A 25459-nucleotide genomic window follows, 5' to 3' on the forward strand; every position below is an offset into this window, starting at 1 on the left:
TGGGACAAAAAAACAACAACATACAAACAGCAAACAATCAGATGGTTTGTCTCCTAAGTGTCTGTGGGGTCTCCTCTGCCAAGGTCCAGGGGCGGCCTGGGCCATGTGATTGGCCCAGGGAAGGTCGACCTACAGGAAGTAAGCCATCGCTACAGGAACCGAGAAAACCGTCTGGATAAATATATGCCCCCAGTTTTTCCGGCAGAGCTTATCTGCTCTACATTGAGTGGCGTTCCAGGCTTGGCATCAGCTGGCGCTCTGCTTTTCTGTGGTTTTGTAATCGGTTATCATGTTTACTGTGGGAGCAGTGGTATTTCAGGAAGCACTAATCCAGCGTTGAGAACGCCTCAATGTCGTGTGGATTGCGTTTGAGATTGAACGCAAGTCTGGGTCTCCAGATGGAGGGTGCCTACTGCAGTCTAGCTGAGATTGGGTGAGAGAGATTGTGTGTTGTGTCTGTCGAGACTCATAAAACAAAACACTGACCTTTAGAACTGGTGCCCTGGGCACTGGAAGAGAGGGAGAGAGAGGGAGGAGTGGAGGAGAAGTGAGGCGGGAGAAGAGATTGTAAGCAAAGACGGAAAGAAATACGTGAAATGAGAGAGGTGTGGGGATGAGAGAGAAAGAAGTGAGAGAAAGTAAAGTCTGAGGGAGAGAGGGAGAGAGAATGAGAGAGAGAGAGAGAGGGAGAGAGAATGTAAGAGAGAGGGAGAGATAGAGGGGAAAAGAGAAGAAGGGAGGGGGCCTTTCTGTGAGAGTGGGCTCTGATTGGTCCGTCTCCCTGTGTGTGTGTTCAGGCGGTGGGCGGAGGATTAAGTCGAGTCACGTGGTCGCCTTAGCTCCTTTCCACACACACACAAACACACACACCCACACACACAGCTGTTGAAATCTTTCTCTCTCCAGTCTGCAGTCGACCCGCCAGCACAACAGGGTGGATGTGAGCGTGTGTGAGCGAGTGACAGTGGAATCTGGGAGAGGACGAACCGCAATCCCCAGCTCTTACTTCTCAACAGAGACAGACCGAGAGAGAGAGAGAGAGAGAGAGAGAGAGAGAGAGAGAGAGAGAGAGAGAGAGAGAGAGAGAGACAGGAAGAAGAAAGAAAAAACAAGATAACTGACTGAATTCCCCTAAATTTTTTCTTTTTTTCTTTCCTCGTTCCTTTCTCTCTGGCCCCTGTGCGGGTGCCTAAGGAGGAGGAGAAGGAGGAGGAGAGACATGTGTGTTGGCTCCAGTTTATGCGGGATAATCGGTCAGATACACTCAACTTAAGAGACGCAACGAAGGTGGGTTCTGGAAGCCCGCTTGGTCGTTTGGTGTCGTTTGGTTTTGTCTAAATCACTTTGGTGTTTTTTTAATACTTGACTGGGCAGCTCTGTGCACGTACCTCTTTCAGATACAGCTTAAAGAACTGCTTCCAGACTGCTAACGCGTCCTCCCATTGATTACTGTTGGGAGCATGTTGACAGCGTTTAGCTTAGCCTGGAGTCATTGGGGGCTATATATTAGCCTAGCTCATTACCTTGCCTGGTATGTAGTACAGTACGTAGGTGATGTATACATGCTAATCCTCACACAAATTATTATTATTATCCAAAACCTTTTTTCTTTACTTGAACGAGTTTTATGTAAATAAGTTCATTGACAGTTTGAATGACTGTGTACAGTATGTGGGTGTGTATTTGTGTACACAGTGAGCACACCCCTCTGTGTATGTGTGTGTGTGTGTGGGCGCACAGTGAAACAATCTATATTTAGGCGTCAGGATTCTTTCCTGGTGTTGTTGTTATCGGTTCAGAAACAGGATCTGGTCTCTGAATAGCAGTGGCAGCTACGAGAGAGGGAGACCGCGAACGATGCCCCACGACGACAGAGCTGTGTGGAGCGAGGAATGTGTGTGTGTGTGTGTGTGAGAGAGATTGAGAGAGATTGTTGTGGTTGAACTAACGTGTATTTTCAACCCTTTGTGTGCATTCGCTAGTGTGTGTGTGTGTGTGAGACAGGGCAAAAGCTATAAAGAAAAAGAGAGGGTTTGAATTGTTGTTTGTGTGCGGATGAGGGGAGGGGAGAGAGAGAGAGAGCTTGGGATGGCTGTGCCTCTCTTAAAGAGAGAGGGGAGAGATAGTGTGTGACTGTGAGCTGTGGTCTATAAACGGTGTATAGTGTGTGTGTGTGTGTGTGTGTGTGTGTAAAGAACATCCCCTTTGGCTACGCTCCAGTGGTAAATGTCAGTGGTGCACAGTGGCGGGGTAGTAGGTGAGGAAGGGGGGTGGGGAGAGGGGAGGCCACTAAGGCTACTACTGTCTGAACCACCGCACACACACACACACACACACACACGCTAGAACACGTTCGACATCCACCAGTCACAGTGGATCAGCAGGGTTGGAAGGGGTCAGTAAAGGTCACGAGGGTAGAGGTTGCAGTCGCTTCGCTCCAGGCTTCTTAGTTTGACGATCGATCTCTCACTCACACACACACACACATGCAGACTAGCAGCCTTTCAAACAGTCAGCCAGCCTATTTGCCTGTCTCTCCACTCCCATTCAAAATAGTTTAAACTTTATCGTCCATCAGATGATCATGCTGTGTATAGCCTTCTGTTGTTTGTCCCTTTTCATCTGGTGAACTTTGAACTCTACCACCTCAGATGCTTGACCCTGGGCAAAACCTAAATTGAGAGCGGTGTGTGTGTGTGCATACAACTGTTAACGCATGTGTTTGTGGGTGTGTGATGAGCGTGTATGTGTGTAAAGATTGCGGGAGCAGTATTGTGACAGAAGAGTTTGTGCGGGTGTGTGAGGGCCAAAGAGGGCGATGTGTGTGTTCTTGAGGGCCGAACATGGCGGTGTGTGTGTGCGTGCGTGTCTGTGTTCTTGAGGGCCAAACAGGGCCGTGTGCAGCAACGGTATCTGGAAGCTTCCGCAGCTGTCTGGTCGCACCGCGTAGGATTGTGCCCACGCAGCGACGTCCCAGCCGACACCTCTCCCAGCCGACAGGTCCCTGGTGTTTTCTAAAGGAGCCTGTTTGCTCACCGCCACACACCTCTTGAGTGTCCACAAATCGCCCTCTCCCGGCTCAGCCCCCTTCGACGCCTCGGCTCACTGACCACGCTCAGTCTGCAGATGACGATCGGGATATCGGGTTGCGACACCGTGCGCTGGAGGGAAGGGGGTTGGGCTCTGGTCCTCATCCGTGGAAATCACTGCGTCAGGGTGAAAGTCAGGGTCATAGTGGGGTGATGGGGGGAGGGGGGGTGCATAGAAAGAGAAAAGAGAGATAAGATGAAGAGAAGGAGAATGGATGTGTGAGTAAACAGAGAGGGGGGAGGAGAGGGGGGGAGGAGGAGAGGGGGGAGGAGGAGGGGGGGGAGGAGGGGGGGAGGAAAGAGTGAAGGCAAAGAGGGGGAGGGAAAGATGGAGATGGGTAAGAGAGGGAAGGCAACAGAGGGAGAAAGTAATGGAGGGAAGAGGAAGAAAGAGAGGGAATGTGATATCCTGATAGTTGAGGTGGTTTGGGAAGGTGGCCAGAGAGGAAATGTGTTCCTATTGGATGATTCGGATCAGGCAAGTTAGACAAACATATTTGGTGAATAGAGGACCGTGTCAGTCCTCTATCTAAACTGGGAAAACAGCCCAGGATTCACAGACACACGGACATGAGCAAATCAGGATTATCTATATGATAGATTAAATCATAATCATAACAGATCAGTCAAAGTACTGATAAACTGCTACTGAAAAAAAGTTTACGTCTAGAAAACCAACACTTAGCCCACATCCTGGTGGAAATATCACTGTGGTGGGTTGACTTGGTTTCCAGGGTAACTGTAGTCGTGGGAACTCCCGGGGTAAGCACTTAGTTTCGGGTCGGGTTGCGTTGGCTTGGGCGGTTGCCATGGCAGCATTAAACTCATTAAGTGAACATTCCCCGGGGCCCGGCTGCGGTCAGGGTCACAGGTGTCATCCCATTGGTCAGCTGGCCCCGGCGGAATGTGTCACACGCTCTGGTGTCCGGTGTCACCGTCCGTTTGGTCAGCCGGTCAGAGAACATGCCGGGCTTTCAAGTTTGAACTCTGGATGACGTGGCAACCGGTCGCGGGAATACGTTTTGGCCGTCTCCTGATCTGAGATCAGATACTATTTCTATCATCGGATTAAGTTGTTATTCCATCCTCCAAAATCTGATTTCAGATCAGAGGCTTGGAGCTCTGCAGTCGTCGTGTTTTGGCCCTGGTGGGATTTTAGAGTGGTCTAGTGGCGTACGCTTGGAGCTCTTATCGCTCTGGATAAGAGCGTCTGCTAAATGACTAAATGTACGCTTCTTTTCCCAGTCAGGAAGTGTGAAAGGTATTATAGCTTGCTGTCCTGCATGCCAGATTTAAAATGGAGTGCTCTCTTAAAGAGGCTGGCAGAGCTGGGCAGGAGGGGAGTCAGATATGCTCTGCACATGCCAAAGATACCATGCATACGCCAAAGGTACTGTTCAAGCCAAGCCCTCTCACTTTAGCCTCTACAGTGCCTGCCAAGTCCCGACCCCGGCCCCAGCCCCAGCCTCGACTCAAGCCTCGACCGTAGAGCCAGATATATGTGTGTGGGTCTGAAACATCTTTAAGTGGCATTTGACCTGAATGATCGGCTTAGCAACGCGCGGCAAAGGAAAGAACCTCTCCTTCTCCCTCTCTCACCCCTTCATCCCCCCTCTCTCTCCTCTTCTCTCCCTCCTCCCTCAGTCACCCTCTGGTCCTTATATCGAACCAGCAGCAGGGGAACAGTGTATAGAAGATCCTGTCTGACAGAGAGAGAGAGTGGAGGGTGGAGAGGAAGGGGGAGAGAGAGGGAGGGGGAAAGAAAGAGAGGGAGATATAGAGGGAGAAAAGGAGAAAGAGATAGCAGGTAAAATATTGAAGAGTTCCTGCTGTTACAGCAACCTGCTTTGGTGACCTGTAACCGCTTTGGGTCTCTCTCTCTCTCCAACCAATCACAAGCCTTGGCACCATCTGTTGAGTCCCTCCGTAGGCCACGCCCCTCTTTAATACACCAGAGCTTAACTCCCCAGCAGAGTTACTGTGCAGAGCCACGCCGCAAAGCCCTCTGGGAAATGAAGTTCTCCACACTCCGTCTCTGTCCTACACAGAGAAGATTTTTGTTTCTCTGGCAGCATTGACCTTTTCGATTGGCTTGACATCAGTTGGTTTCTTAGAAGGCACAGGTATAATGTAATTGTTCTCCTGAATTGTGTGTTGTCATGCCAACTGCGCTGGTGTGCATAGGGTCAGGGTAAACTGTCTGGCTGTCCTCGCCATGACCCCGACCATCAAACACAGCACCAGCCTATTTCCAATTTTCTGTTTGTCTTTCCCCAAACGGAGCACACACACTGTGGATAACACGCTGTGTGTGTGTGTGTGTGTGTTTACAACGGCCCTATACGTCAGTGGAACAAAAACAGTCCTATCTGGACTCCCAGGGTCCTGTTATTTGCGTCCATGCGTTGGCCCCGGCCAATCAGAGAGCAGCTCCCAGAAGGCCATAGTGATAGGATGGGCATCCTCTTCCTGTCTGGCAGACACTGTTTCCTGTTTTAGTGTCCCTCTCAGGGATCTGTCACTGTCACCTGCCCTCCAAACAGCCCATGTTTTTCACCATCTTTCTTCACACAGGAAGCTAGATTACAGTTACAACTGGATTTCCCAGCGAACCAGTATACTTTAGAACAGAAAAATCAGCTGTCTATATATATATATATTCCCGTTTTGTCGAAACGACGTTAATACTACCTTGCTCAACTTCTCACCTCTGTCCTCCTCCTCATCCCTCCCTCCGTCCAGGTGAAGAGCAGAGCGAAGGCAGAGAGCGGTAGCAGGCATGAGCGTGGACGGCCGTCAAGGGGTGGTGACCACCCCTCCCGCTCCCGGCGGGGGTCCTAAGGAGCGCTACTTCGACCGCATCGACCCCAACGACCCCGAGTACCTGCGCGACCGCAACATGTCACCTGACCTGCGGCAGGACTTCAACATGATGGAGCAGAAGAAGAGAGTCACCCAGATCCTGCAGAGTCCTGTGAGTCTCTACGTCACCTATATCTATACTTTCGTCCTTTGAGTCTATGTGGCCTATATCTATGTGGAGATACTGTCGTTCTGTGAGTCTACGTGGCCTATATTTATGTGGAGATACTGCTGTATCCTGACTCGAGAGAGACAGTTGTGGAGAGAGAGAGGGAGAGAGAGAGAGAGAGAGAGAGAGAGAGAGAGAGAGAGAGAGAGAAACAGAGAGAAACAGAGAGAGAGAGAGAAACAGAGAGAGAGAAACAGAGAGAGAGAGAGAGAGAGTGACAGAGTGGTGACTGGCTCTCATCTGTGGACACACAGGATTGGTCTCCATTCTCAGTGGCGGTTGGCGTTTCACAACCCTCAAACCTTGAAGGGGTTAACCAACACTAACCACCACCCCCACAACCCTAATATAACCACACTTACACACACCCACACACACGCCACACCCAGTTTGTTTTTTCGACCGTCTGTTCCCTCTGGAGTCGAACCTATCTGACTACACTTTACGGGTGAAAACTCTGAGCTGTGACCCAGCTTGGTTAGCTGTGTGTGCCTAGCGTATCCTCATGTTGACTCAGGGAAGGTCTGCATGTCTGCCTGCAGAACACTGCTGATTTACAGTGTGAGATCAGCAGATATGCACGCCTCGGGGCTAGTGTGTATGTGCGTGTGGTATGTGTCTGAGCATGTGTGTGTGTGTGTGGTGGGTGCAGCTCGTTCTTATAGAAAGCTGTTAAAAGTGTTCCTCATGCTTCACACACACACCATGGTAGTGTTGACGGGCTCTCCTACAAGCTGCCTGGCCAAGTGTGTGTGTGTTTGAGTCTGTGTGTATGTGAGCCAGCCGAGTGTATAATCCCAGACACTAGTAACAGGTGTGTCCCCAAGGGCTCTGCATTCATACCACCCACATTAGGTCAATTTCACTACAGCTCTACCCCTCACACACCAGCAACAACAACAAGCTAACAAGAACTAGCTAACAACAAGCTAACAAGAACTAGCTAACAACAAGCTAACAAGAACTAGCTAACAACTAGCTAACAATAAGCTAACAAGAACTAGCTAACAAGAACTAGCTAACAACAAGCTAACAAGAACTATCTAACAACAAGCTAACAAGAACTAGTTAACAACAAGCTAACAACAAGATAACAAGAACTAGCTAACAATAAGCTAACAACCAGCAGCAACTGAATGGCTTCAGTTGACTCTGTTGGCTGTGTTGTGGAAGGGTTTACGACAGATGAGTAAATGACATGTTTGGAGGCCGTCTGTCCCCGGTCTGTGTTTAAATACAGACACATATAGACCTAGACCAGACCACATATAGACCAGGGGCCTGTTCCATGAAGCAGGTTTATAGAATAAGCCAGGCTTATGTCAGCTACTTTCCCTGACGTAAACTAGACTGTGTGAAACGCAGTTATTGTGCTGACTAACCTGGCCAGTTTGTGTGTCTGGACATAATTATATGATTTACCTTTACAGCATGTGTGAGTTCTATTTCCTGATGTTGTCCTGTGTGTGTGTGTGTGCATCCCGATGAGGTACGGGTATTAAAGCTGTCATCGATGACACGCACTCCTTTGATCCCTCCGCAAGTGTAGACACGCCACCAGACTCCTGTTACAGTGCCGTCGCAAACCTTTGTTCCTTTTTCCCACGCTTCACCGTACCGAAATAACACACACACATACCCCTCCCCACCTACACATACACACACACAAACACCCCCCACCAGCCTGGCTGCGCTTCAGGTCATCTCTCGAACATCCTTCTCTAGAAGCCCCCTGGTCTTCTGTACATTACATTACATTTAGTCATTTAGCAGACGCTCTTATCTAGAGCGACTTACAGTAAGTACAGGGACACCCCCCCGAAGCAAGTAGGGTGAAGTGCCTTGCCCAAGGACACAACATCAATCGACACGGCCGGGAATCGAACTGGCAACCTTCAGATTACTAGCCCGACTCCCTCACCGCTCAGCCATCTGACTCCCCCTCACCTTCTCTGGTGACAGCTTGGACACGTTCCACTCTGTACGTATTTTTTTCCCCCTCTTAAGCCCTCAAACTCCCCAGCTCAAGAATCCCAGCCCTTCCATTTCAAGAAGATTAACTCTCGTTGTTGGTTTGAATGTTAGTGGCAGCATTGTTTTTCTGAGACCAAGACTCTCTCTGGATTGGACGGGACAGTTTAACCTTTCTTGTCAGGCAGAGTTGACTATTCGTGCCAGTTAAAGACCCCCAGGGCCAACACACTGTGGTTGGAGCTCTTTGCTGTGTTCAGTTGTGAGATTATAGCATTACTTTTGTTTAGCAAGGACGCCTCATAAGGTTTAACCGCACGCATACACACACACACACACACACATTGGCATGTCACTGTAGCTAAAATGTGAAATGTGCTTTTCGTGAGTGCCGGTTTATTTCTGTCACTGTACAACAGATGAGGATTGAAATATTAATGGTGCCGATCCACTTTAGAATCCCAGGATTAATCTGTTTAGATGATGGGAATCAAATCTCTGGCGTTATAATCTGCTCTGAACACACACACGCATCCACGCTGATGTGCGTTTTTGTGTGTGCATGTGTGTGTGCTTTTGTACATGTGTCTTTTCCAATGCGGCTTCCAGCAACAGGCCATTATTCAGGCAAGTATTCTGTTGCAGGATCAAAACAAAGGCATTTCTAATGGAGCTCCGCACACAGGATCCCCCGCCAGGCCACGTGAATAGATAGCAGAGTGAATAGATAGCAGAGTGAATAGATAGGAGAGTGAATAGATAGCAGAGTTAGCTGCAGAGGGAAGAGAAGGATGTAGAAGTTACCGCTGCCAACAGGACTGCACCTGCTACAGCAGAGCCCAGAGCTAACCCTCACACACCGTCTTTCTCTGTGGTGCGCACACACTCCCACACACACACTCTCTCTCGCACACACACACTCTCACACACACACACACACTCTCTCTCGCACACACTCCCACACACTCTCTCTCGCGCACGCACTCTCCCCCCCCCACACACACACACTCTCTCTCGCACACACTTACACACACACACACAGTCTCTCTCGCACACACTCCCACACACACACTCACACACACACTCCCACACACACACACACTCTATCGCTATTGCAAAAAGACACAGCTACACCACCGCAAAGCTACAGTACAGGCTCTGTCCCAGAACTCTGGGCCAACCAGGGCCGCGCCCCCGTCGCTATGGCGACATCGCCCTGAGCAACAGCAGAATGTGTTTGGCGCTGGCTGAGTATCGGGGGGACCCTGCGACGCTTCCGAAGTCCCAGGGATGCTGCAGCTCTAGGAACACCCCCGCGCGGGCACAGAATGGATGGCCCCGCTCCATCCGCCTTTACTGTAATGGACCGTCCCATGGGGCGATCAGAGGGGGAGTGGAGGGTGTTCGCCGTCACAGTTGTTTTGTGTACGGAATCAGCAAGCTCTGTTTGGGCCTCTTGCAGAAGCCGAGCGACCCCTAGGCGGGAGAGCGAGAGGAAGTGAGAGAGACGGAGAGAAGAGAGGAAGAGATGAAAAGCATGAATATTGGATGTGGCCGTGTTGTGGAAAGTCATTGTCACGGAAATGTCCTATTTTTCTCTTTTCATCTCCCCCTCTCCTCTCCTTCGTGCTCTGTTCCCCAGCTCGCGTTTGAAAAGCTCCTCTCACTTGTTCTGAGTTCAGTCTGAGGAGCTCTATCTTCAGTTGGGTCTTGCGTAAGACGCTTATGACAGAAACGTTTCACCATCTACAGTGTTACAACGCTACCGTCCACTCACCCTTCTCAATACGCTTGTCTGTCCCCTCAGGATTCAGTAAAGGCCTAACCATCAAATGAGTGGGTCGTTATTATAATGATTGGTCTCGGTGTTGAGTCACTGTTCAGTTGTCATGTTAGAACCTTATTTACTGCCTAGCAACTGTTGTAATGGATGTCCATTGTTGTCAATCATTTTAAATGTAGTCATTAAGCTGGTGCTGTTAATGTATAGCCTGCTGTGTGTGAGTGTGTGTGTGTGTGTGTGTGTGTGTACCTGTCCCAGTTCCAGAAGTGTCAGGGGATCATAGAGAGATGAATGGAGAGAAGGAACGAGAGAGATTAAAGATGAATGGAGGAAGGAAGAGAGAGGGAGGTAAAGAGAGAGAGCGTTTAAAGATGCATGGAGGGATGGAGAGAGAGAGATTAAAGATGAATGGAGGGAGGAAGAGAGAGGGATAGAGGTAGAAGGGAGCATTGGAGGAAGAGATTTCCATAATGAGGTTAAAGGTCTTACAGGGTCAGTATTACCATGATAGGTCAGGACAGGTTAACAATTACTTAGCACATTTCCAGTGTGAATCTGTGTCCTACTAGTTGACCTGATGCCCTTGAACCTATATATAACATGGTTGTTTGCAGGTTTAAGGTTTGTGTGTGTGTGTGTGTGTGTGTGTGTAAGTACTTGCTGGAACACCCATTAGGATAGTTGAGGAAGTAGGGATTAGTGTGGACTCTCTCTCTGTACAGAATCTCCAACAAGTCAGCCAGTAACACCCAAAGATGACTTGTCTTTATTGATTACTGACATCTCTCTTCCTTTCATCCCTCGCTCCATCACCTGCCTATCCTCCCTCCCTCCCTCCCTCCCTCTCTCCCTCCAGGCCTTCAAGGATGAGTTAGAGGGGATGATCCAGGAGCAGGTGAAGAAGGGCAACAACCCCACAGGCCTGCTGGCCCTCAGGCAGATCGCTGACTTCTTCATGTCCAGCTCCGTGGCCGGCTTCAGCACCTCCCCCCTCAGTGAGTAGTGGTCCGGCCCGTCGCTAAGGGTAACATGCTCCCGGGGGTGTAACGGAGTGTACCAAGTCGGTACCCGCGGCGTGTTGGCGAGCGGAAATGTGTAAATGTCTGTGTTCTACTGTTTCTCTCTCTCTCACACACACACCCTCGCTCTCTCTCTCACACACACACACGTAGGCGAACGCAGATGAACGAATGTGCAGACACCCTCACTCTTCTCAAGACAGATACACACACACACTCTCTGTCTCTCACACACACACAGTCTCTCTGTCTCACACACACACTCTCACTCTCTTTCTCACACACACAAACACATTCTCACTTTCTCTGTCTCACACACACACACACACACACTCTGTCTTACACACACACACACACATAGCTGATCCTGTTCCCAGACGAGTCAGGAAGAGCCGTGCATATTTCCCCCTCTACCCCCACCCCTCTGTCCTGTCCAGGTTTACACACCCAGTCTACTCCCAAGCCCCGCCCCCGGAATGCAGAACTAATGTCCAATTACCATGACGACCGAAATATACCTTCTCAGTTTAGCTCTGACGCTATAACCGAGCCCAAATTCACTTAGTATTCATGTCAGTGTCCCCCCCATTTGACTAATGTCTCCAATTTGTGGTGACATTTTACAGGCTGTATGCAGACAAGTGTGTACATTCTCCAAATACAGCCTTTTAAAAGCCAAACCGATTCCTGAACAGTACAGCAGCATATTGACGTCTGTGTTTGTCTCCCCCCCCTCACCCCCCGTTTCCAGGTCTTGGAATGGTCACTCCCATCAATGACATGTATGGTCTGGACCCTACCACTATGGTGAAGGGGGAGAAGCAGACACGCTGCAAGCTGGCCAGCCTCTACAGACTGGTGGATCTGTTCAGCTGGGCCCACTTCGCCAACTCCTACATCACAGTATGGCGTTCTTTACGGGTCCTTTTCGCTGTCTCAGCCGACTTTTGTTGACAAGAATGTTGATGTTGACGTTGTTTGTTATCGTTTAGGTCCGAGTCAGCAAGGAGCAGGATCACATCCTCATCCTCCCCAGAGGCTTGTCCTTCTCCGAGGCCTCCGCCTCCAACATGGTGGGTCCAGATACTATGCGTGTGTGTGTGTGCTGACTCCGTGCCCCGTCGTAAAGGCAGTCTCTGGCAGACCTCTTCCTCGCCAGGTTAAACATATCCAAGATCCAGATCTGCTGAGTCAAGCTGTAGGGAGGGAGGGAGGGGTAGGGAGGGAGGGAGGGAGGGAGGGAGGGAGGGAGGGAGGGAGGGAGGGAGGGAGGGAGGGAGGGAGGGAGGGAGGGAGGGAGGGAGGGAGGGAGGGAGGGAGGGAGGGAGGGAGGGAGGGAGGGATAGGGGAGAAGGGACAGAGAGTTAGGGGAAGGAGAAAGAGGGGGGGAGAGAGAGAAAGAGAGAGAGAAGAAGGGAAGAGGGGAGTAAGAGAGAGGGTGAGGAGGGTTGGGAGAGGGGACAGAGAGAGTTAGGGGAAGGAGAAATAGAGAGAGCAAGAGGAGGGAGAGGGGAAAAGAGAGGGAGAAGGCAGAGAGAGGCAGCTGATTAACCACTACCCAGTCCTGTTGGCTAATGTGTATATATGTGTGTGTGTGTGTGTATCTGGAATAGTATACAAGAATATCATGCTTGACAAGGAACACAATGTTATCCTAAAGAGCACAATGTTATCCACCAGTTGACCCTGAACCATTCTGATTGGTCATTGTACTTATGTTTTGTCTGTGGAAATGAATTATTTGATGTTAGCTTTTGCCATAACGAGTGGTTGTGTGCGCGCGCGCGTGTGTAGTTGTGTGTGAGAGAAACGACAGTTGTCCCAGCTCATCCCAAACAAAGAGAGCCCAAACTATTGTTGACATACAGGACTTATATAGGCCACACGTCATTTCCTTACCCCCCCTCCCCCCACAAACACACACACACACACCTGTTTTCTATGGCTGCAGGCTGCAGGTGTGTCTAGGCAGGTGAAATACCTGTCAGGTTTAGTTAGTTGCTAGCTAGAACTAACCCACGTGTATGATGTGTTGGTCTACAGTAATGTACTTCACCCTACTAATAATTAGGCTGAAGGTCATTTCGGAGCAACATCTTTTCTTTCGTTCATATTTCAGACTGGTTGAGGGTGGAAAAATGATATTTGCCTTAAAGGGAAAGTTACCTTAAAGTTATCCCACAATCAATATGTCGTACAATGGACAGAGTTTGGCACTGGTCAAAAACAATTACAGTGGAAGACGCTAACTTTAAATTCAAACTTTATTTTTAGTTTTGGTATTTGACCCTGGGCACCAGAGTGCCATGTCATCTTGCTGAATGCGGAGAGTTCGACGGTCTGTGTTTTTGACTGGCTTCCAGAAGGCTCTGTTAGATGTGGGGTTGTGGTCAGACTGCAGAGTGTGACAGCCAAGACCACGACAACGCAGCTGCACAGTCGAGGATATAAGCTCTCTCTTCTCCTCTTTCCTCCCTCGCTTTCTCTCCGTTTCTCCCTTTTTTTCCTGTATTTTCTCTCTCTCTCCATCTCTTTCTCTCTCTCTCTCTCTCTCCATCTCCCTCTCTTTCTCTCTCTCTCTCTCTCTCTCTCTCTCTCTCTCTCTCTCTCTCTCTCTCTCTTTCTCTCTCTCTCTCTCTCTCTCTCTCTCCCATTCTCTCACTTTAATGCGATTTATTAACTATTCATCCCTGAAGAGCAGCTTTATTTAGCCTCAGAGCTTCTTACTGTCATCAACAAACAGTAGAGTAAACAGCGGTCAACAACAATATCAACAACAACAATGTCAACAACAACAATATCAACAACAACAACAGCTACAGACAGGTAGACAGTCTGACGGGGCCTCAGTGTGAGACAGGCAGGTCTGACCAGTATTATAGTTCTCATGCTAAGAGAGCTCATCTCCTAGTTTGGGGATTTAGCTTTTATTAGTTGTAGTTATGGAGGGATTACATGACTGGAGCCTCCAAACACTGGCTGTATGAGGAGAGCAGAGGAGAGGAGAGTAAAGGTCAGGGCAGGTCAGGAAAATCAAATCAATGTCAACTCCACCTGTACCAACCCTGGATCGTTCCGGATGTTAGCTTCTTGAACCCTGTCTCTCGTGTTGCTGTGGCATAATCCTGGTTCCTATGGCATCACATTCAGACTTCCGTTTGAGGAATTGTAATCAATTTAATCAATTTCCTCCTCTAATAAAGAGACATTAGAGAAGGGTTAGGCTCTCCTGAGATCAGAGATGAGGCTCTGTCCTACCTCCAGCCAATCTCCGGCCGCAGGACACGCACACACACACTCACACACACACACACAAATTAGATTTGAGACAACAATACTGTACGTAAACAAAGTATCTCTTTTAAATGAGGTTTCGGAGAATGGAGTCTCTTGGAGCTCTGCTATTGCTTGAGGATGATGATGTGGTCTAGCCAGTCCTGTGCTGTGTTTCATAAGAAATGGAGTAACTGGGACTGAAGGCTGACACACACACCTCCCTCACACACACACACTCTCTCTCTATCTCTCTCGTACACACACACACACTGAAGGGCGATTCAGATGGTCTCTTTCAGGGCCAACGTGACTTAATCTAGACCGTGTTCGATCGGCTGGCTGTGTGACAGCTGGTGCTAGGTTAGAGTGTGTGTGTTTGCGTGCTGGTGCCATTCACTTTTGTCTGTCAATCGATCAGTATTGTCAATGTCTCTCTCTCACTCACTCTCTTCCTCTCTCTCTCTCTCTCTCTCTCTCTCTCTCTCTCTCTCTCTCTCACATACATTTTAAAAATACTCTCGCTCTCTGTCTCTCTCTCTCTTTCCCTCTCTCTGTCTAGCAAGGCCCCCCCCACACACACACACACACATATAACTAAATTGTTAACCCTTTGAGGGACCAGACAACATGTTCCAGACCAGTCAATGAGTTCCTTGACCACTGATTGGATATTTATGTCATCACAGAGTTAATACAGTCGTCTGGTTGGACATGAGTAGGCATTGATTAGATCTCCATATATAGATTGGTTTGTGTGTGATGGATGGATGAATGGATTGGTGGATGGATGGATTGGTGCGGAGGGAGATCAGATGGGCAGTCTGCCCTGCCTGTGTGTCTCCATCATAATGAGGTTAGCTTCAGGGACAGGCTGTCCTCTGGATGGCTGGCTAACAGACTCTTCCTCGCCCACAAACCCAGACCATGTCAGATATACGCTCTCTCTCTCTGTCTCTATCTCCCTCCCTCGCCCAGCCTCCTTCTTCATATCCGTGTACAGAGTCAGACAGCCAGCAGTGTAATCTAATGTACGAGCGGTAACAAGCTACTCATCCAGGACATGTCAGTCCCAATCACACCAACACACTGACCAGCCCAATCACACCAACACACTGACCAGCCCAATCACACCAACACACTGACCAGGCCCGGCAGAGCTGCTCAGCACCCCGGATGAGGAGGAGGAGGGTGATGATGATGATGATGATGATGATGATGATGATGATGATGAGTCATTGATTAGGTTGCCTCCTCCTTCCTCACCAATAGGACTTTCATTCAGTTACAGGACGTGTGTGTGTGTGTGTGTGTGTCTGTGTGTGTGTGTGTGTGTGTCTGTGTATGTGTGTGTGTGTGTCTGTGTGTGTGTGTGTGTCTGTGTGTGTCTGTGTGTGTCTGTGTGTGTGTGTGTGTGTGTCTGTGTGTGTGTGTCTGTGTGTGTGTGTCTGTGTGTGTGTGTGTGTCTGTGTGTGTGTCTGTGTGTGTGTGTGTGTGTGTGTGTGTCTGTGTGTGTGTGTGTCTGTGTGTGTGTGGGGCACAGCGGTACGCAGTATACAGAGTGCCCTGCTAACCCACCCCTCCCCTCTCCCCAGGTGAAGGTGAACATCATCGGTGATGTCATCGACCAGGGCGCCACCACGTTGAGGATGGACCCGTCTGGGTTCAGCCCCCACGCCGCCATCTACTCCATGAGGCCGGACGCTCGCTGTGTCATCCACGTGCACACGCCCGCCACCGCCGCCGTGAGTGTGCACGAGAACCTGGAAGCACTCTCTGCAATGTTTTATTTTGTCATTAATATTTCTTTATATATATATATATATATATATACGTATATAAAATAATTTTTTATATATATATATATCCTATATTCTTCTCTTAACATTCTTTTAAAATAAAAGTTTCGATAAAAAAATAAATAAAAAAATATATAATTAAGTGATAACCTGTCACTTCTCTCTCTTTCTCCTCCCTTTTCTCCTCTCTCCCTCCCCCCCTTTTCTCTTCTCTCCTCTCCCTCCTCCCTTCCCTCGTTCCCCCGGCCCCAGGTCTCCTCGATGAAGTGCGGCCTGCTGCCCATCTCCCAGGAGGCCCTGATCCTGGGGGACGTGTCCTACTTCAACTACCAGGGCAGCCTGGACAACCAGCAGGAGAGGCTGGAGCTGCAGAAGGCCCTTGGACCCTCCGCCAAGGTACCCCTCAGACACATCACCTCCCCAGGGTCAGACACATCACCTCCCCAGGGTCAGACGCATCACCTCCCCAGGGTCAGACGCATCACCTCCCCAGGGTCAGACGCATCACCTCCCCAGGGTCAGACACATCACCTCCCCAGGGTCAGACGCATCACCCTCCCCAGGGTCAGACACATCACCTCCCCAGGGTCAGACGCATCACCTCCCCAGGGTCAGACACATCACCCTCCAGGGTCAGACACATCACCTCCCCAGGGTCAGACACATCACCCTCCAGGGTCAGACACATCACCTCCCCAGGGTCAGACACATCACCTCCCCAGGGTCAGACACATCACCTCCCCAGGGTCAGACACATCACCTCCCCAGGGTCAGACGCATCACCTCCCCAGCGTCAGACACATCACCTCCCCAGGGTCAGACACATCACCTCCCCAGGGTCAGACGCATCACCTCCCCAGGGTCAGACGCATCACCTCCCCAGGGTCAGACACATCACCCTCCAGGGTCAGACACATCACCTCCCCAGGGTCAGACACATCACCTCCCCAGGGTCAGACGCATCACCTCCACCTCGATACATGCACCACATATAGGGGTAGATATACCCTTTAGGTGGTAGGTACAGTATAGCTCAGTGTCTCCAGAGATCCCAGGTTCAATTCCCCTCTGTCCACTGTGTGCGTGTGTGTGTGTGTGTGGTGTACAGGTGCTGGTCTTGAGGAACCATGGAGTGGTGGCCCTGGGAGAGACCATTGAAGAGGCCTTTCACTACATCTACAACACCCAGTACGCCTGCGAAATACAGGTACGCACACACACACACTCTCTCTCTCGTCAGCCCATGGAAAAGAATACATGATATAAATGGAAATAAGGGAGTGTCAACGTTGAGAGAGAGAAAAGTCCACAGCAACAGTTCCATTAGGCGTCTGGTGTGGGCAGGGTGCCCTTGTTGTGATGTTGATTATCGCCAGGGCGATGCCAGGCATTCCAGACAGATCGTTACCAGGGCGATGCCAGGCATTCCGGACACCATGTGTGGTTGTAATGTGTGTGGTTTTCCTGATGATGCTGTAGAGATTGGCTGGCTGTTGTTGTTGTTGGACCACGACCTGTGGTTCTAGGGATCATTTAATACGGTCCAGTGTGTGTGGGTATGCGTGTGTCCCTCTGTGTGTGTGTGTGTGTGTGTGTTCAGTAAAAACTGGAAGCTACAGCTGGTGTTACTGCAGGCCTCAGTAGCAGCAGTATTAATCCTCTCTCTGGACCCGGGCCAACAGGCAAACAAAACATTCAAGCAGCATGTCTGCAAAGCCCTGCTTAGCTTCTGCTCTTCCCTCCCTCCCTCCCTCCCTCCCTCCCTCCCTCCCTCCCTCCCTCCCTCCCTCCCTCCCTCCTCACCCACCTACTCCCTCACCCTCCTCTCCCTATCCTTGTCTCCATCCCCCTCCTCACCCCCACCCTCCTCTCTCTCAGGTGAACGCCATCTCGTGTGCGGGCAGTGTGGACAACCTGATCGTGCTGGACCAGGAGAAGTACAAGGCCCGCACGCAGGGCGTGGCCGAGGCGGGCGTCACCATGGGAACGCAGCACAAGTGGAAGCTCGGAGAGCTGGAGTTTGAATCCCTCATGAGAATGCTGGACAACCTGGTGAGACTCTGTCTGTATATCTGTCTGTCTATCACTCTCTCTACCTCTCTCTCTCTATCTCTCTCTGTCTGTCTCTCTATGTCTATCACTCTCTCTACCTCTCTCTATCTCTCTCTGTCTATCTCTCTATCTTTCTGTCTGTCTCTCTGTCTCTCTTTATCTTCCTGTCGCTCTCTGGCGCCAGCGATGGAAAAGAGGGGGGGGGGTTGATTAAAAGGGTGGGACACCACAGGGTGCAATGAAGGAGGGAGGGATCAGGAGAGGTAGAGACGCCACGCACGGCTCACTGTGCCAGCTGCACATGCCCGCTGCCCTCTGTGGTGACCCGGCCCAGCGTGGCAGCACAGGCCCCGGGCCTCCCTCCATGCCCTCTGTGGTGACCCGGCCCAGCGTGGCAGCACAGGCCCCGGGCCTCCCCTCCATGCCCTCTGTGGTGACCCGGCCCAGCGTGGCAGCACAGGCCCCGGGCCTCCCTCCATGCCCTCTCCCGGCTCGGCCAAGTCCACATATGGCCTGGCTCACACCCAGGTCGTCAACGGGGGTTGATTGGAGTGGCGTTGGCAATCTGCCCTCGGGTGGGGGAGAGTGTGGGAGGGGGGGGGGGGGGGGGGGGGGAGAAGGACAAAGATGGGTGGAGGGAGGGAGGGTTTCCTGACCGGTGTAGCTGTGTGTAGGGGGTGTGCAGGGTTGGCGGGGCTTAGACACTGAGATGGAGACGAGGATGGACGGTCTGCTGGTTCAGATGAGGAGAGAGAGAGACAGAGAGAGAGAGAGAGAGAGAGAGAGAGAGAGAGAGAGAGAGAGAGAGAGAGAGAGAGAGAGAGAGAGAGAAAGAGAGACAGAGAGAGAGAGAGAGAGAGAGAGAGCGAGAGAGAGGGAGAGACAGAGAGAGAGAGAGAGAGAGAGAGGGGGGGGGTAGGGGGGAGAGAGAAGGAGTGGGCGAGGGGAAATGGCAGTTAGGCAGTGAGAATAATTGAGGAAGTGGATGAATCAAGGAAGGATTTACAAAGGGTTTGGAGATCAATTGAGTAGGAGACAGAGAGATTAGTGAATAGAGAGAGAGAGAGACAGAGGGATGGCGAGAGAGAGAGAGATAAGTGAATAGAGAGAGAGAGACAGAGAGAGAGACAGAGGGATGGCGAGAGAGAGAGAAGTGAATAGAGAGAGAGAGAGACAGAGAGGAGAGACAGAGGGATGGGGAGAGAGAAAAGGACAGGAAATGGCTCAGCTGACTCTTGGTCTTGGTTGCCAGGAGACGGAGGTCACACATCGTTGTTTTTCCACTATCCCACTGTGGTCATATTATGGATGTCTCTGTGACTGTTCTCTCTCCCACTGTCTCTCTCTCCTCCTCTCTCTTTCTCTCTTTCTCCCTGTTCTGCTTTGGGACAAGGCCAAACCAGACACTCTCAACCTCTCACGACTTCTCCATACTCCCTGATCTCTACTTTACAAACAAGAATCTATAAATATATAACCCAGAAAACATAATATAATTCATAAAACTGTACTTCACTGAGTTCCCTTAACTGAATACTGTGTATTTATTGATGTATTCATTTATTTATTTATTTGCTGGTCCAGAGAAAGTGAGGCTTCAGTTGTGCTGGTCCATCTCTCTCTCTCTCTGTTTTCCTCCCTTTCTCTCACCTCTATCTCTCTCCCTCCTTCCCACTCTCTCCCAACTCCATTTGCACCCCCCCCACCCCATCTCCCAGGGTTACCGGACGGGCTACGCCCTACCGCCACCCCATCGTGCGGGAGAAGCTGCGCCACAAGAGCGAGGTGGAGATCCCGGACGACGGTGACGGCGTTTGCGTTCGAGGAGGAGGGAGGGCGGCGGGGCGGCTGCCCCTCCGCTTCCTGCAGCAGCGACAGCAGAGGGAGAAGACCCGCTGGCTCAACTCCCCCAACAGCTACACCAAGGTCAGCCTGGACGGAGAGGAGACCCCACGCCAGGACCACGGTGAGGAGGGAGGGAGGGATGGGGGGGAGGGAGGGAGGGAGTCGTGGGTGTTTCACAGGTGTTTCCTGTCTCTGAGACTGCTCTGCTCTTTGTATTAGCCTGCCCTCTGTTGGTGGGTGGCAGAATTACATCTGCGGCTCCTCCAACTCACCAGCCTGTATGTAGTCAGGTATGTGACCGTGTGTGTGTGTGTGTGTGTGTGTGTCCGTCTCCAGTGGATGAAGGCTGACGAGACAGGGACCCCCATCAGGATTGAGGGACCCCAATCAGTTTGTCCCCATGAACACCGACCCCAGCGAGGTGCTGAAGAAGAGAAACAAGGTCGGTACCAAACATTCACACGTCCATCGTCTTGCCCACAGATACTAACAGTTAGTGTGTTTGTCTAGTTTAAGTCAACAGAATAGCAGTCGTTTGTCAGTATAGCCCTTCTATACAAGAGATGTCACTTATCACTTGTCACTTAGATCTACTGTGATTTAACAACACAGTAGGACGGTTCAGCTGAACATAGGAACATCGTATCTCCCCCCTAACACACCTAACACACCTGCACACCTGCACACCTAACACACCTGCACACCTAACACACCTGCACACCTAACACCTGCACACCTAACACACCTGCACACCTGCACACTTAACACCTGCACACCTGCACACTTAACACCTAACACACCTGCACACACTGCACATTTAACACCTGCACACCTAACCACACCTGCACACCTAACACACCTGCACACCTAACACACCTAACACACCTGCACACCTAACACACCTGCACACCTGCACACTTAACACCTGCACACCTAACACACCTGCACACCTAACACACCTGCACACCTAACACACCTGCACACCTGCACACTTAACACCTGCACACCTAACACACCTGCACACCTAACACCTGCACACACCTACACACCTGCACACCTAACACACCTAACACACCTGCACACCTAACACACCTAACACACCTGCACACCTAACACACCTGCACACCTGCACACCTAACACACCTGCACACCTAACACACCTGCACACCTAACACACCTGCACCTGTTGGCATGTGACGATGTTGATGTTCTCTTCCCAGATCCGAGAGCAGAACAGGTGGGACATGATGACCTCAGGGCCTCGCTCCCAGCACCTGGCCGGCATCCCCATCGACGAACCCCGACAGGTGAGCACACGCAACAGGATTATTCAAACTGTATGTATTGTATACTATAGTCAGTTATGAAGGGTGAATATATATATATATACACCTTGTTTTAGACAGGTATGGGTATAGCTCAGTGGTAAGGCAAGTGACTGCAAAATAGAGGTTGCAGGTCTAAAGCTATTTTACAGTATAGTCAAATATCTCCTGTAGTGGACAAAATGGATGTAACTATAGCTGCACTGTAAAATGTCGAATCTGGGGTAAAGCAAAGCCCATTGGTTCAATTGCACATCTCACTAGTGCTTTGAATCGTGACTTTACATGTGTGTTTTATCTTGAAATCTCCAACGGCCTCTGAGATCTGTTTGGTTTTACCTGTTCTGTGCATCCACTGTGCTTGTCAGTATATCTACTGAGGTTATACAAGAGGGCAAATAGTTGTTTAACTCAAATGTGCTGCCACAATTCACCACAAGGTGGGGCTAAACGCCCTAACGTGTAACACCAACCACCCTCCGACTCACTGGTTCCCTAGAACATTTCCTAACCCTTACTAGTTTTCAGCAAGTGAACCAGGTTTCGGTAAAAGTAACCTTGTTAAGATCATCATCATGCCGATAATCAGGCTGTAAGCTTGTGGGCGTATGCCGAGAGGACGGCCATGTTGTAACGCTGTCCACCTGTTGTGTGTGTGTGTGTTGTACTGAAGGACCTCATGCAGAGACAGGTAACATCTCTGACGCCTCAGTGTTTCAGTGTTCAGTGTGCAGCCCTGTTTAGGACTGAACCTCGATTTCAGTTGACGTCCTGTTCAGTTCGTTCGTCTCCCTGCATGGTTGCAGCCTCCGTTTTGTTTCATTTGATCTCTTTTGATTCGTAATGTGATGACGCGATTGGAGGTTCAGTGTATGTGTTGGTTTTAGAAGTGTATTTTTGGATTCACTCGTCGTGGTTTGAGAGAATGAGATGGTGAAGCATGACTACGAAACTCGGGGGGTTTAAACGTTCTGGAGCTGGACTCAGAGACAGACGTTTTCCCCTGGCATGTGTATGCACAGTGTGTGTGTGTGTATGCACAGTGTGTGTGTGTGTGTATGCACAGTGTGTGTGTGTATGCACAGTGTTTCTGTGTGTATGTACAGTAGTGTGTGTGTATGCACAGTAGGGTGTGTGTGTGTATGTACAGTAGTGTGTCTGTGTGCATGCACAGTAGTGTGTGTGTATGCACAGTAGTGTGTCTGTCTGTAAATACAGTAGTGTGTGTGTTGTGTGTGTGTCCTCTGTTGTATTGGACTTGCATTGGAGTACCCTTATCACACCACGCCACAACAACATATGGACATTGTGCTTGTTAGTTTTGCATGTACTAACTCTCTCCCCCCCGACCCACCCATCCCTCCCCACACACACACCTTCCCTCTCTCCCCCCGCACCCCCACCCCCCACTCCCCAGCCGTACGTGGCCACAGATGATGACCAGGGCGGGGGCCCTGCCCCCCAACCCCTTCAGGCAGCTGTCTGAGGAGGAGCTGGAGGACTACAGGAAGAACGTGGAGCGCAGGCAGCTCGGACTGCAGGGTGAGGAACACACACACAGGAACACACTCTCACACACACACACACTCTCACACACAGGAACACACTCTCACACACACACACACTCTCACACACAGGAACACACTCTCACACGCACACACACTCTCACACACAGGAACACACTCTCACACACAGGAACACACTCTCACACACAGGAACACACTCTCACACGCACACACACTCTCACACACAGGAACACACTCTCACACACAGGAACACACTCTCACACACACACACAGGAACTCACACAGGAACACACTCTCACACGCACACACACTCTCACACACAGGAACACACTCTCACACACAGGAACACACACTCTCACACACAGGAACACACTCTCACACACAGGAACACACTCTCACACGCACACACACTCTCACACACAGGAACACACACGTAGCACATGGTCGGCATGTGTTCTTGTTCTCCTAGTTGTGGTTGTGGTTCCCCGGGCTCATCCCAGGTCCCGTCACTTCCCGAAGAAGAATCAAGTGTTTGTGTGTTTAAACTGCGTCTGTGTAAGCTGTGTGTTTATATATGTGTGTAAGTGTAAAAATGGTTGCGTGTATGTGTGTGTGTGTGTGCGCGTTTTTATATGTGTGTGCGAGTGTGTGTGTGTGCGTGCGTGAGTTTGTGTTTGTGTGTGAGTTTGTGTTTGTGTGTGTGGGTGTGTGTGTGTGTGAGTGTGTGTGCGTGTGTGTGTGTGTGTGTGCGTGTGTGTGTGTGTGTGTGTGTGTGTGCGTGTGTGTGTGTGTGTGTGTGTGTGTGTGCGTGCGTGTGTGTGTGCGTGAGTGTACGCTCCGCCAGCACTCTGACTAAGATGGCTGACAGACTGGTTCCACAGCAGGTCTTCACACCCCCGCCATGAGTGGGCCTGGTTACCATGACACTGTCACCACCCTGTACACACACACACACACACACACTGCCCAATCTGGTTATATGGTAGCTCTTCCGTGTATCTAATGTCCTAATGCATGTGCTGGTCCACCCACTCACTCAGAAGCCTGGTCTGTCAGGTCTTCTCAGAAGCCTTTGTGAGTCGTCCCCTGCCTCAGACCGGCCCGCTCACTAGAGGTGCACTCTGGGAACTGGAGTTCTTATCGCATAAATCTTCCACCAGGCTATTGTCGAAGTGTTACTGAATGATGCATGCCACTGATAAGCATGAAAAGGTTCTGTTTTAACTGAGTGTATGAGAGGAACAATGTGATGGTGAAAGTGTTGTGGAATGTCCCTTTGATGATGCCATGACGATAAACAGTAGCTTAACCCTCCCCTCACCACCTCCCCACACCCCTTATGTGTGGAGCGTTGTGTGTCCGTTCCAACGAAGGGGAACAGGACAACATCACAGTGTGTGCACAGCTGGGAGGAGGGACCAATCCAAGCAGCCGGCGCCGACCAATAGGGCGGAGGCGTTCGACGACTGCAGGAATGTGCATGTGCTTGTCTTAACGTGGCTGTGATCACTAACCTCTCACCTCGACCCCCTCCTCCTCTCCTTTCCTCACCCCTCCTCCCTCACCCGCCGTCCCTGACCCCCTCTCCCCTTCCCCACACCCCGTCTCACCCCCTCCTCACACCCATAACCCCTCTCACCCTTCCTCACCCCGTCCCTGCAGATGGCGAGCACGAGCTAACCGATGACGACGGTTTCCACTCTCTCTCAGTCACTGTCCCACACTCAGTCCCCTCTAACCACCCCTGCTAAAGAAGGTACCCCACACAGGGGGGAGGGAGGGGAGGGAGGGAGGGAGGGGAGGGAGGGGAGGGAGGGAGGGAGGGAGGGAGGGAGGGAGGGAGGGAGGGGAGGGAGGGAGGGAGGGAGGGAGGGGAGGGAGGGAGGGGGGAAGAGGGACTTAAGGAAGGAGGATGAGATAGAAAGATAAAGTAGAGAGAGACAACTTGTGTTCAGGTTTTTTGCATGTTTGTCTGCATTCATGTGTGTCAACTAAACTGGCCTGACTAGAAAAAGCGATCGACTCCGCTGTTCAACTGCACCGCATGTTTGACACAAATAGATACACGTATCAACAGTGAAACCAACACCCTCACACGCGCTGAAAACACCCACACGCACAAACACTGACCCAGAGACAAAAACACTCAATGTCCCCGCAATTAGCCTAGCTAATTAGCTCAGTGGAAACATAATTTATGAGGTGGTGTTGGAGGGCGTCCAGTCTGCTCTCTGTGTGGTCAGAACGGGGTCAGGTGTGGCGCAACCCTTCCTGCTGACCTCCTCCATTGTGATTGGTGAACGGGCTGGAGAAAACACAGCCAATAGCTCTGCCCCGATCTCCACCAATAACACGCCTCCTAGTATGCATCGTATTAAACTGGTTATGAAACACACACACGCACACCAACAAAGATAATGGGTGTTTTCACAGATATCTCCCAGGTGTAAAAAGAGGACTACCTTATTTTTGTTGGGTCACCAACAAAAATAAGGTAGTCCGGGCCACCAAACCCGATTGGGTTTCCCCAGGCGACATCCTCTCCCGCTCCTGTTGGAGGCGGCTCACGTTACCCATGTCCCCTCCGGGACGGGGCAGAGCGTAACACGGTGGCGTGGAGGGACGGTCTCCGTCTAGTCTAGGGAGTCAGGTGGCTGAGCGGTTAGGGAATCGGGCTAGTAATCAGAAGATTGCCGGTTCGATTCCCTGGCCAAAAAATGGACGTTGTGTCCTTGGGCAAGGCACT

The 25459-nt window shown here is 50.7% G+C and overlaps 1 protein-coding gene across 1 annotated transcript; it reads left to right on the forward strand.

The window, feature by feature from the left end:
- The first annotated feature begins 930 nt into the window (after positions 1–930).
- On the forward strand, positions 931–25355 carry add3a (adducin 3 (gamma) a). The gene is given in 21 exon segments (XM_067259867.1): positions 931–1287; positions 5832–6063; positions 10731–10869; positions 11645–11796; positions 11886–11966; positions 15762–15911; positions 16218–16361; positions 17074–17172; positions 17844–18017; positions 19736–19756; positions 19758–19955; positions 19957–19983; positions 20199–20240; positions 20242–20304; positions 21083–21169; positions 21861–21878; positions 22605–22631; positions 22633–22729; positions 24376–24407; positions 24409–24469; positions 25273–25355. Coding segments are annotated over 20 exon segments (1890 nt in total). The 5' UTR covers positions 931–1287; positions 5832–5868.
- Positions 25356–25459: the final 104 nt, after the last annotated feature.

This window comes from Osmerus mordax, chromosome 21, assembly GCF_038355195.1.
Source record: "Osmerus mordax isolate fOsmMor3 chromosome 21, fOsmMor3.pri, whole genome shotgun sequence".
Lineage (NCBI taxonomy): Eukaryota > Metazoa > Chordata > Actinopteri > Osmeriformes > Osmeridae > Osmerus > Osmerus mordax.